General features: G+C 38.5%; 1 protein-coding gene across 1 annotated transcript in view; it reads right to left on the bottom strand.

The window, feature by feature from the left end:
• Herc5 (HECT and RLD domain containing E3 ubiquitin protein ligase 5) overlaps positions 1-12,599 on the bottom strand; it is a 35,280-nt gene extending 22,681 nt beyond the window's left edge. The window contains exons 1-9 of the mRNA XM_013029717.1: positions 12,497-12,599; positions 10,491-10,611; positions 9,814-9,890; positions 6,440-6,661; positions 5,043-5,134; positions 4,702-4,832; positions 2,420-2,565; positions 1,299-1,375; positions 424-527 (exon numbers count right to left, since the gene is read on the bottom strand). Of these exons, the coding sequence (XP_012885171.1) occupies positions 424-527; positions 1,299-1,375; positions 2,420-2,565; positions 4,702-4,832; positions 5,043-5,134; positions 6,440-6,661; positions 9,814-9,890; positions 10,491-10,611; positions 12,497-12,599 (1,073 nt within the window). The remainder of the gene's footprint in view (positions 1-423; positions 528-1,298; positions 1,376-2,419; positions 2,566-4,701; positions 4,833-5,042; positions 5,135-6,439; positions 6,662-9,813; positions 9,891-10,490; positions 10,612-12,496) is intronic.
• Positions 12,600-12,661: the final 62 nt, after the last annotated feature.

Here is a 12,661-nt window from a genome sequence, read left to right as displayed (position 1 = left end):
CTAGATTGCCCTCTGTAATGTGGGTGGATCAAATCTAATCACTTTCAAGCTTTAAAAGAAAAAATGTTACCCAAGAAAAAGGAATTCTGTCTTCATACTATGTTTGGACTCAAAGTGTTCTTTCTGGCTTCTCCAGCCTAGCTCCATTATACAGACTTTAGACTTGTCAGCCCCACAATTACACAAGCCAATACACAGTAACAACAGTAACATAAAATAAGAAATAAAAAATAATTTATGTCTACATCCATAGGTATAGCTCCCTATTTGGTTCTGTTATAGCTATCCTAATGGCTCTGTTCTTGGAAAGCCCTGATTAGTACAATACACTAGAAGAAAACCAAATCTCATGTCTTGAGTGTGCAGAACCAGTAAAGAAAATGTTGCTTTAACAATAAGTAAGTTAATAAGGGGTATACATACCTTTTTGTATTCTGCCACTGTTTAGTTCCTACATCTGCAATCCATCTCTTTGGAGTCCCTTCATTCAATGTAAGAATTTTTCTTCTCAGATTTACATAGGAATTCTGTAAATAATTAAAACAGTTCGATAATTTGAAGACATCCAAAAATATATTCAATTTTAGGCACATCTTATAAAGAGTAACACTGATTATTTTTTAATAAGATCTCAGTATGTAGCCCAGGCTGGTCTGAGTCTCTTAGCCTCTAGTGATCCTCCGTCCTAAGTGCTGTGATTACTAGCACATTATCACTATGTCAGACTAACTTTTAAATGTAGAAAATATTGCTCTCTGAACAATCATAAAGGAAGGACTCTAGCAAGAAATTTCCAGTGTTTTTGTCTGGTTGACATTTCTTGCCAAAGACTTGGAAACTAAATCAGAGAAATCTGTCTCAGTGTCCCCATACTCAACCAAGTTAAATAAACTGACAATTACCTATGTTAAGTGGGAAGAACTTGGTTTCTCTTGGTAAAGTGACACAGAAATCATAGATTAATTCTTAAGCCTATGAACAGGTTTTTTAAATACTGTACTGGTTAACATTCTTTAGAATATGTCATCTCACTAGGACACTAATCTGCAGTACTGGCAAGGAGCTTCCTCAGAGGGTAGGTAATCTTTAGAAAACCAATTGATTCAATAGCAACCATGAGTGAACCTGTTGATTTTTGTAGTAAACATGGAATTAGTTTAGGCAATAAGGGATTAATATCTACATATTCCCCTAAAAGTCAGCCTGGTAACTAAACAATTTTCAAGTTCAGTAAACCTGAATTCTAGACTACATCTGCCAAAATTACAAAATTATTCATGGAGAAACCTATTTTTTACCTCTTTTTCCATCCACAGCAAAATGCTTTGGTTCCCTCCAGCAATCATTATCAGTTCCTTTCCTGAATTGTGATATTCTGAAAGGAATGTGTACAATTTAAGATTTCTAACAATTAAGTAGATACTATGTACTACAGGGTACAATCTGATTGAAAAACACAGGTGATTCACAAGATTGACATGTGGAATCACTTCAAAATGCACAATTTGTAAAAAATGCTTATATACCTCTATCATAAATACTGAATTAACTTGACTAATTTAATTCCATTTCCATTCTTTAAACAACTATCTCGTTTAAATAGGGATACAGGTGGTGGACCCATTGCAACAATGAGATATACAAGTTGTTATGTTGAAAAATGAACTTTACAACTTTGGGCGGAGGGGGGGGTGGGAGAGGGAGAGAGATGGGAAAAAAAAGAAAACCATTTCAAGATTTAACCAATAACTGTTGCCTGCAAAGAATATGAACATGTCCAGTTATATAACATGAAGAAAGCAAAGATTTAACACATGAAGTAATTTAAAAAAAAAACTCCTTCCAGAAAAATGAGAGAATTCTAATTCTAAGTTTACAGTATTCCAAGGCATTCCTTCTGTGTAGAGCACTTAAAAGCTCAGACTCTGGTTTTCACTGAGCATGGTTTAATTTTAGACCAACCACTTACTTCTTGGCTTTGATTTAGTAGCTATTTTGCTTTCAAGTCTATTTCCTCCAGTAAAATGGGATGACAGAATAACCAATACAAGGATTACACAGTAAAACGCACAGTTCTAGTGCTCTAGCTCTGTCAGCTGCTCAGCATTCTGAGGGTTCCACAGGATTATGGATCACACAGGAAAGAGAGTCAATTACTTTGAGTTTGTAAACCTCTTACAGTTTCAGTATATATACTCCATATAGTCTGTTTTATTTCCACTCAAGTTGACATTAATCCTGAGGAAAGTAACAGTTCTGACACCACAACTTACACTGACTCTTTTAACTTATAAACACATAAAGTCAATGTTCAGAAAAAGTCCCTCCAGACTTCCTGCTTTCCCTACTGCACTACTTAAAAGATAATACTTTCTCTAACAATGTATTACTTCAAATCCTGTGAGCCTACAGAATTTACCCAGTTTGAGTTGTTCATTTGATGCCAATTTCATGGGAAGTGGTATCAGTTGATTATGTTTTCCATCATTTCCTAATTGTCCTTCTTTCCCAAAACCAAAGGAAAAAACTTTTCCCACATCAGAAACGTAGGCAAGTGTGTGCCACCTATTAAATAAAGCACATACCATCAATGCTACAATGACAAGAGTATTTAGTGATACAGTAAATCGCTCAAATCAGGTTACCAAGTTATTGTGAAACTAAGTCTCCAGGGTTAAAGCCATCTGGAAACCAAATAATCACCAATATGTGGCTGAGAAAACTTAAGAGACCCTACATCCACTCAAGATCATGGTATCATGTTTTATTAGCAGGGTAGTCCCTTCATTGGCATCAAGTACTTTGCCTGGGCTGCTACTGCTCTTTTTAGCCTCAACTCGAGAATACCCACTGGAAAGCAATCTCTAAATCCTCCTCAACCCATCCTAGTAGATTGAATCACTTGACCTTTGATCTCTCAATCTATTTCCCAAAGATGTTTATCATGCTGATTTTCTTACTGATTTCCTCAGTGGATCTCTCCTGCCAAGGGTATACAGCAAGGAATTTTGCCTTGCTCAAAGACCAAGTCTGTCCTTGTCCCAGTCAGGGAGGTAACCTCAAAAATCTTCAATTTCCCAAATGCCTTTGGCCCTAGGACCCTCTGCTGGGTGGCTCATGGAGAGCTCTTATGGCCTGCTAAATAAGCCAGAGCAACAGAAGGGAAGGGCTAGAGTCTGAGCTCAACAATCTGGTAATGATTTAATCCATTATGCCTATGAACCAAATAAAAACTCTAGGCTTAGGTAAACTTCCTTGGCTGACAATACTCATGGTGTATCAAGCAACAGTTCAGAAAATGTTAACACTATCCAACTGCTTCAAAAGGACTTCTCCTAGACTCTTTGCTCCATTCTCTTCATTACTAATTAGTATACATTTTTAACTAATAAATGTGACTAAGTATATCAGCTTCCAGAGTAAATGCTCTTGTGACTACACTAAGGAATCTAACTTGGTTCTTAGCAAATATGTTACTCAAAGGGTACAGTTAAGAAGAACTGAGTCAAAGGGACATTTCTTTGATTAGGGTATTAAATCAGAGAGAGCTCAAGAAGACATCTCTTTGGTTAAGAAAAGCTTACCCCAAGAGTTTGGTCTATGTTAGTATTTCCCTTTATGTAATTTTCCTCCAGTATCCTAAGGGAGTATGTCTATAATGGACTGAAAATAGGTATGATGATTTTTCATTAAGTTCAAAAACAAATATCTACGAGTCTCAATTTGCTCATATTTATGAAGAAAAAATACCCAAATTAAGCATCAATAGGTAAAAATACTTATTCCCACAAAGGTCAAACATTCCACAGCCAGAAGTAAACTGATGAATCTGATGATCAAAGAAAGTAATTAAGCAAACTAGTAAGTCTGGGCAAGATTTTTTGCCTTTATTTTTAACATAAGCTGTGAAACCCCAAATTCTCAGGAATATTCCATTCAAAAAGCCACCAAGAAAATCTGAAATAACCATTGCCTAGTATAATTTGGCTCCCATTACAATAAATAGTTTAAATATCTAGGTAACTAAAACACTTGCCACTCAATGGGTTATTTAGAGGGAGTTACACTAATAAATAGTACTTTCTGGCTTATGTTCATTTTTTCTAAATATTTTTTGTGTGTGTTGGTCCTGGGACTTGAACTCAGGGCCTGGGTATATCTTTGAGCTTTATGCTCAGGGCTAGCTATCTACCACTTGAGCCACAATGCTACTTCCAGCTTTTTTGGTAGCTAATTGGAAATAAAGAGTCTTACAAATTTTCCTGCTCAGGTTGCCCTCAAATCAAGATCATCAGATCTCAACCACTTGAACAGTTAGGATTACAGGCCACTATCACCAGGATTACTAAATAAACTTTAAAAATGACTTATTTTCCTTCAAGATGAACATGTACCTGAACAGTTTACAAAAAGCATTTTACTCAAGAGGCAACAGAGTAAACTATACAGAACAGCTGGAGTGTAGCTCAAATGTTATTGCATATGCTCAGAATGAATGAAGCTCTGGGTCTGATCTTAAGCAACATACACAAACAAATACAAATGAAAGAAAACAAATACATATACTAAAAGATGCATTATGCTTAGTAACGGGAACTAAACAACATTTGAAAATGTTTATTTTATCTAAAAAATCAATAGCAATTTTATTCACTCATTGCATTCATTTTTATCAGTTTTCCTTTATACTTTACAACTTACCTTCCACAAACTATTTGAGTCACTCTATGTCCATGGAGCTCAGTTACCAAACAAGGACTCAACTTATTCTGTGTTGAATTGTGACCAAGCTGCCCATATTTTCCAGCACCAAAAGTAAACAGCAGCCCATCCTAAGAACAGAACCTCATATTAGATGCTATAGAAATGCAGTATGAAGTCACATTCGCTAATGCTTCTCATTGGTGAATAGTTAAAACAAGCCACCTTGGAAGTAAAGCTCCTAGGTAACTAGGACAGACCTATTACAGATAGGAAACACTAACTCACTACAGGAAGCACTCTTCCAGAAATACCGTCAGGAGAGACAAGGATACACCCACCTGAGTAAGCAGGGCAGTATGAGAGCCACCACAAGCAACAAATTCAACTTTCTGATTGTCTACTGCTTCAATAAGAGAAGGAAAATCTTTGTCTGTACAGGGAAAAAATAGCTGAAGTGACCAAAAGGAAGAGCTGAGTTTTAGCCTGGATTTGTCTGTTATTACTTTTCTACCTAGCAAAAACAGCTCCCATCCCATTTTAACCAGAAGAGCTCTTTGTTGGCATTATTGAAGTCCAAATCCTAAACCTAAAAGGTGAGGGTGGGAGAGTGGTTAATAGGATCACACTTGCAGGCCTAGACCTGCAAGATGTAAGGCTACTTCCCAACTTTTCAACACACCTGCAACTTTGCAGCACAACTGTTATTGATATGCATAGTTGTACATATAATGTAATATATTTACTTATTTACTTTGGTGGAAAGAACTGCGGACTTTGGGCCTTCTCAGCAAGTGTTCTAACAGTTTACTACATCCTCACTTTAGAATTACTTTTGGTGAGCACAAATGGTCTCTTTTTCTTGTAAAATTCTCTACTATAGTATCTTCATACTGTCTTATTCTTTTTCTTGTGAAAAACACTCTGAGATTTAGTGAAAATAATGATATTCCTCTACTCTTAGCCCTTCTAATGAGTTACTTGGAACCATGAGAAACTTTGTCACAAGCCTGACAGAGGTATTTCAGACTTGGAAGTTACTTTTATTCTGTGTGCATATATACACAAACACATGCACACTTAATTGATGCCTTCTGAAATAATATTGGATCCTACCTATTCAGGAGGCAGAGATCTGAGGATTGAGGCTCAAAGCCAGCATGGGCAGGAAAGTCCCTGAGACTCTCATCTCCAATTATCCACGAGAAAACTGAAGTGGTGCTGTGACTCAAAGAAGTAGTATGCTAATGTTCAGTGAAAAAGCTCAAAGACAGCACCCAGGCCGAGTTCAAGCCCCAAGCCCCATGACCAATGAAAATTTTAAAAAGATTGGAATATTATGAGTTTCACACAATTTTAGTATTCTTTTGTAATAATTAACTGACATAATGCAATATAATAGGAATGTTAGGAGGTCAAACTATAAGGAAATAAGGTCTAAAGGAAGTGACAGACAAGGTGCCATTATGTCATAAGGTAACACTGCAAAGTCAGAAGCAGAACCTAGGTCTTACATTCCCTAATTAAGTGGCCTTTTTTACCCCCACACAGTCCCAAAACTCATCTTCTATAGTCAGATACTACACTTTGCATGTCTTGGGGACAATTCTACCTGAAGCCAAGGTAAATTACCAAGAATAGTACAAAGTGAGGGTTTGAGCCATTTATGACAAGGCCTATGTTCATCTTTCATCTAACAACTATATTTGATAACATAAAGTTGAAAATTGTTCCATACTCTTGGTGTGGCCCAGGCCTAGTTGTCCAAAATCATTTTTTCCCCATGAGTAGATGTTTCCAGACATGGACAAAGCCATGCTGTGTGCTTCTCCTGCAGAAATCTGAATCAAGGGGACTCCTGCAAGATGCTCCACAATCTGTGGTGTGGGAGATGAGGACAATGTCTTTCCAACTCCTAGCTGGCCGTATAAGTTCTGTCCCCACGAAAAAAGCTCACCACCTTAACATAAACAAAGAAAACTGTGTTACTAAATTTATTATGAAGTAGACATTACATTATCCTAGGACATCATCCACAGGACATATGGTGTACCACTCACAATTAATAGAATTTTTTTTCTTTTTTTTTTCTTTGTCAGTTGTGGGGCTTGAATTCTGGGCCTGGGCACTGTGTCTCTCAGCTCTTCAAGGCTAGAGCTCTACCACTTGAACCACAGCGCCACTTCCAATAGAAAAAAATTTTAAAAACCTTTTCTCAAGGAGTTAGCTTCCTTTTCCTTCATCTATCTCCAGGAGTAAAATGAAACTACTTGAATATACTTTACTCAAATTCAAGAACTAGTTAATTTTTAAAAACTCCAAAAATTTGGTTAATAAGAAACAGAAATGTCTACCACTGAGAAAACAAAATCTGCAAACTAGTAATCTCTCTGTCTCCCTCCCTTTTGCATACTTAAGCTCCACATAAATACCTTTAAATTTTCACTTAGAAACAAGTGGGAGAGCTCATCCCTGTAGTCAACTACTCAGGAAGTTGAGGTGGGACAACCAATTGAACCCATTACTTGGGGACTAGTCTGGGCAGCAACATGGTATAATCCTGTTTCAAAGAAAAACTTCACTTGAAATTACAATACAGTATCTTCAAACATACTTCTTTTATTAATTGGATATATGGAATGTTTTTAAAGCAAGGTTTTAGACATTTACCTAGTAGAATTTCAATATGCATTAGAGTCTAAAAAAAAAACTATGAGAGTATTATGAAACCTTTCTCATTTGTCTAATTTTTTTTTTTTGTGGTCAGTCATAGGGCTTGAACTCTGGGCTTAGACACTGTCCCTGCACTCTTCAGCTCAAAGCTAGTAGTATACCACTTGAGCCACAGCTCCACTTCCAGTTTTCTGGTGGTTAATTGGAGATAAGAGTCTCAGACTTTCCTGCCCAGGCTAGCTTTGAACCACGATCCTCAAATCTCAGCCTCCTGAGTAGCAAGGACGATAGATATGAGCCACTGACACCCAGCTCATTTGTCTAATTTTTATTCTACCTATATTATGATTTGCCAAAAGTATTTTTTAAATTTTTTAGTAAGTTTTTTATTGTGAAAATATTGTACAGAGGGGTTAGAGTTACATGAGCAAGGCTCCTGTTTTTCCCCTACCATCTGTTCCCTTCTACCCCCTCAACTACACTCCCGCCTCCCCCGCCTAAATTATAAAGTTCCATTTTTTTTTTTGGTCGGTGGTGGGGCTTGAACTCTGCGCCTGGGCGCTGTCCTTCAGCTCCTCAGCTCAAGGCTAGCACTCTACCACATGAGCTACAGCGCCACATCCGGTTTTCTGGTGGTTTATTGGAGATAACAGTTTCATGGACTTTCCTGCACAGACTGGCTTTGAACTGTAATCCTTAGATCTCAGGCTTCTGAGTAGCTAGGATTACAGGCATGAGCCACCAGAGCCCAGCTGTAAAGTTCATTTTTTGACATAGCGTCTTGTACATCTCATTGCGCAATGGGTCAACCTGTATCCCTATTTAAACAATTTGTTTTTTCCCTTCCCCTCCCCAAATTATACCAACATCAAATACAGTGAAAACAAGGGTTATACCATGGGGGAGAGACATACAAAGCAACAACAAAAAAATCACATGGTACCTTATAAATATGTTAGAAACAATAGCAAGGAAGAAAAAACTATTTTTTGAGTCAGGTTTCCCTATGTAGCTCAGGCTGTCCTCAATTTCAGACAATTAAATTACAGGTATAGAACAGACCATCAGATTTACTAATAAATCTGGTATCCTCTTCCCTTTGCAAGTGCACATACTCATACATACACGCACGCATGCACGCACACACACACGCACACACACATCACTAGATTTCTTGAAGATAGTTTGCTTCATCATTATAATTTGATCATTATAATTTGATCCTATTTAATATGAAATATGAATAGAACAGATCAAATAAACATTTTTTCCAGTACAAATTCATATTCTTTTTTTTGGGGGGGGTCCAGTCGTGGGGCCTGAACTCTGGGCTTGGGCACTATCCCTCAGCTCTTCAGCTCAAGGCTAGGCTCTACCACTTGAGCCACAGCGCCACTTCCGGCTTTTTTCTTTTTGCTTATGTGGTGCTGAGGAATCAAACCCAGGGCCTCAGGCATGCAAGGCAAGCGCTCTACCACTGAGCCACCTTCCCAGTCCCCAAATTCATATTCTTAAACCTCAGTAGTCTTCAGCAAATAATGTCTTGGAATCATCACAGCTTCCACTCAATTTATAAACATTTGTTCTATATAAAAACCCTCTTGAATCTGAATTTCACTCTTATCATCTCCTGTTTTTATCATTCTTCTTCAGTTACTTCAAGCACTCACGGGAGTGAAAATGGTATAAGGAAAAGGGAAGGCAGCTGTGGGAAAGAATGGTCCAGGCCTGGACTGGATTCCAGAAGAAATTATTTTGAGCCAGGAAAGTGTTAATATCAGTAAATCTTAACTACTTGGGAGGCTAAGCCAAGAGTATCTCAGCTACTTGGAAGTTAATATAATTCCTTGTGTCTGGGCAGCAAAACAAGACATCATCTCAAACACATCTCAAGCAAAAAATGGTTTTTAAAAAATGTTCACTGTTTCAATTCAAAAAGTAAAAGTCAAGCTGAGCACTGGGGTTCATGCCTATCCTTGTTATTACTTAGGAAGTTGAGATTTGAGAATGGAGGTTGTTCAAAACCAGCCCAGACAAACAAATTTGAAACTCTTATCTCCAATTAACTCACAAAAAGGTCAAACTGGAGGCACAGCTCAGGTGGTAGAGGGCCAGTAGTAAGCCACAAGAGTAGCCTGAGTTCAAGCCCCAGTACCAGGACCAACCACAAGGAAAACAAAAATATGGAACAAAATACACAAATAGTTAACTATAGAAATCAGATGGCTCTACATATACATATATTTACTACCATACCCCCCCTCCAGAGTGTTTTTTGTTTGGACAGAGGGTCTTACTATGCAGTCCAGATCTCTTAGAACTCACAGGCCAGCACCAGCTGGCCTGGAACTCAAGATCCTCCTGCTTCAGCCTCCATGGCACTGGAATTATAGTTATGTCATCAATTACTACTAAATAACTACTATTTCAGAGAAGTACCTTTAGAAAGTGCAAGAGAATGATAATCTCCACAGGCAATCTGAATTATACTTTTTTCTTGTAAAATGCTTTGAAACCTGATGAGAGAAGATGATAGAACTATTAGCGTTATTTATATAAAAATGAAGCTCAAGAAAAAGCCTTTAAACTTATTGCTTCACATTCAGTATAAAAACTGTAAGAACGACTTAAATAGTTTAAGAAAAAATGAGAATTGTATAATACTAAGAGAATTCTAATAGTCTTGTAGCAATAATTTTATGATGCAGGAATAAATGCAAGTTGAAATACATTCTAATTCTAGCGGTCTACTAGAATAGTCTCAAAAAATATTCCACATGAATATTTTTCCTAGTTTGAAAACTTTATTATACAATTACAGAATTATAAACATCAAATTCAACCTGAGATTTGACATTCTAATCAATCATTTAAATGTCCAAAGTATGCAATTTCAATCCCATTATCATGGGTAGCCATGTATTACATATACACAACATAGTCATGGTTCATGTGTGACAGGCAGCAGGCATGGAACTTGCTAGCCAGTTGAAAATTTATCACTTAAGATACAAGATAGAGTAACGGACAAGAATCAGACAAGTAGCATTTTCCTATAAAACAATTTGCCTTTTGAGTAAAACTAGTCACACTTAATGTCAGAAAAAATTCCCCACCTTGCATGTTCTAGGCTGTAGTTGTACTCAAAGGGTTTTCCATCGGAGGATAAAACCAGCAGATGTTCCACTCCTTGGTCCATGGAATGTATCTTCATTTTTTTCCCTAATTTAATGAACCCTGCAGAACAAATCCAACCAGTAACTACCTCACTCTGGTTAATAACTAGTATTACTGATTCATCTTACTATACTTTAAATATCTGGAAGGAGAAACTTTAACATGCGTAGTTTAAGAAAATGCAAGTTCTCAAAGTAAGTAGGAATGCCAGCTGTCTTATAGAGACTTTCTTACATGACAAAGCAGTGATTGTTTTAAATGGAACACCCTGAAATAGCTAAACATCTGCTCTTAAATCCTTGCTTACTAAGAGAAACTAAATCTGACGTGGCAAGTGGAGAAGTCTGAGAAAATCTCACTTTATTCATTACAACAACAAATGCATTGTGGTTTTAGAGGCATACTCTATCCACAAACTAAACAAAAAGCAAGCACTTCCATATTGCTGCCAATAAAACCAATGGCCATATTCTTAACAGAAGAATTGTTTGGGGGACTATGGAGATGAGGTGAAAGAATTTTCATTGCATTAGCACATATTTAGCCCTTTCCAAAACCTAGATTTAAAACTGCTCAGTAGTTACCATTTAATCTCCTTTAACTTGTTCACAAAAATTAAACTAGTTTGGTGACCATGTTTACTCTTTGCTCTAACAAAATATATTATTCAAAAATCTCAAAGTAAAAGCCACACTATAAATAAAAGGGGGTGAGGAGAAAACAGAATTTGTTAAGAGGAGATGATGCAGCAGATTAATCAATTCTAATCAACTGAAAAAGCGTATTCAATAAACAGTACTGGCACATCCATCCAGGTGCTTGGAAGCAACTCCGGCCCCACCTCCTTAAATCAATAAATTCCAGTCAATCTCCAGTGGCTCATGCCTGTAATCCTAGCTACTCAGGAGGCTGAGGTCTTAAATTCATGATTCAAAACCAGTAAGGGAAGGCAGAAAAGTCCCGTGAGAGACTTATTTGCAATTACACTCAAAAAAACGGAAGTGGTGCTGTGGCTCTAGTGGTAGAGCGCCAGCCTTGAGCACAAAGAGGCTCAGGGACAGCACCCAGGCCCTGAGTTCATGCCTACAACCGACAAAAAAAAAGAAAAAAAAATCTAAGCGTACCAAGTAACTTTAGAAACTGCTGGAGGTGTGTCTCAAGTGGTTATGTCCAAGTCCCGCAAGCAAGTATTAGCAAATGAGACCAAACCCCAGTACCACAAAAAAGAAAAACCCATAAAAAGGTCCGTATATTTAAATAACCTTGGAGCGTTGATAACTTCTTAACCCAAAACAAAACCCATTAAACCTCTTGAAACACTAAACATTTAAATCGTGCGTATAAAAAAAGGGAAAAAATGACCACGCGTATGCTGGGCCAAAGGCTATTTTTTATTAAGTTGAATAAGTGTTGGGCATGCAAATAACGTTAACTCTATTGTTTAAAAAGTTGAGACAAAAGGATGATGAGGCAGTTTGTCCACTAAGGACAACAGAGAAAACGAAAGACGCTAACATCCCTGAATTTGTGCGTGTGCATGCATGCGTGTGTGTGCCCCACCCGTGTCTTGAACTCAGGGCTTGGTCACCGTCTTTAGATTCCCCGCCCCCCCCCCCTTCCCAATCTCAATCCCAATCCTTCCCACCCCCCCCTCCCCCCCCCGCGCTCAAGGCTAGCGGTCCACCACCAGTGCCAACTTCCGGCTTGACTCCAGAACTTTCCTTCCAGAGCTGGCTCCGAATCTTCCAACCTCAGTCCTCAGATCTCGAGTCTTCCCTCAGTAGCTTGGACTACAGACTGGGGACACGAGCCCCCGGGCCTAACTTCCCTAAGTTCAATGCAAAAACACAAGAGCAGGTGGCGTTTTCCTGACTGCGCCCCACCCCCCGCGGCGTCGAGGCCTAGACCGCGGGGGGGTGGGGGAGGGGGGCGGCCAGGCTCTCACCCCGAGACGACCCCGGGCCTAACGGCTCACAACCCAGGCCGATGGGAAAGGAAGCGCAGCCAGGACGGCGAGGGCCGTCAGAGGGTGCAATGGTGGGCCCCATCCTTGCAACTCGGGAGCCCAGCCGTGACGGAGATGAAGGGAAGGAAGCGCGGGCGCCGCTCG

This window comes from Dipodomys ordii, unplaced genomic scaffold (assembly GCF_000151885.1).
Source record: "Dipodomys ordii isolate 6190 unplaced genomic scaffold, Dord_2.0 Scaffold122, whole genome shotgun sequence".
Taxonomy (NCBI): domain Eukaryota; kingdom Metazoa; phylum Chordata; class Mammalia; order Rodentia; family Heteromyidae; genus Dipodomys; species Dipodomys ordii.
This window is presented reverse-complemented; position numbering and strand designations above follow the sequence as displayed.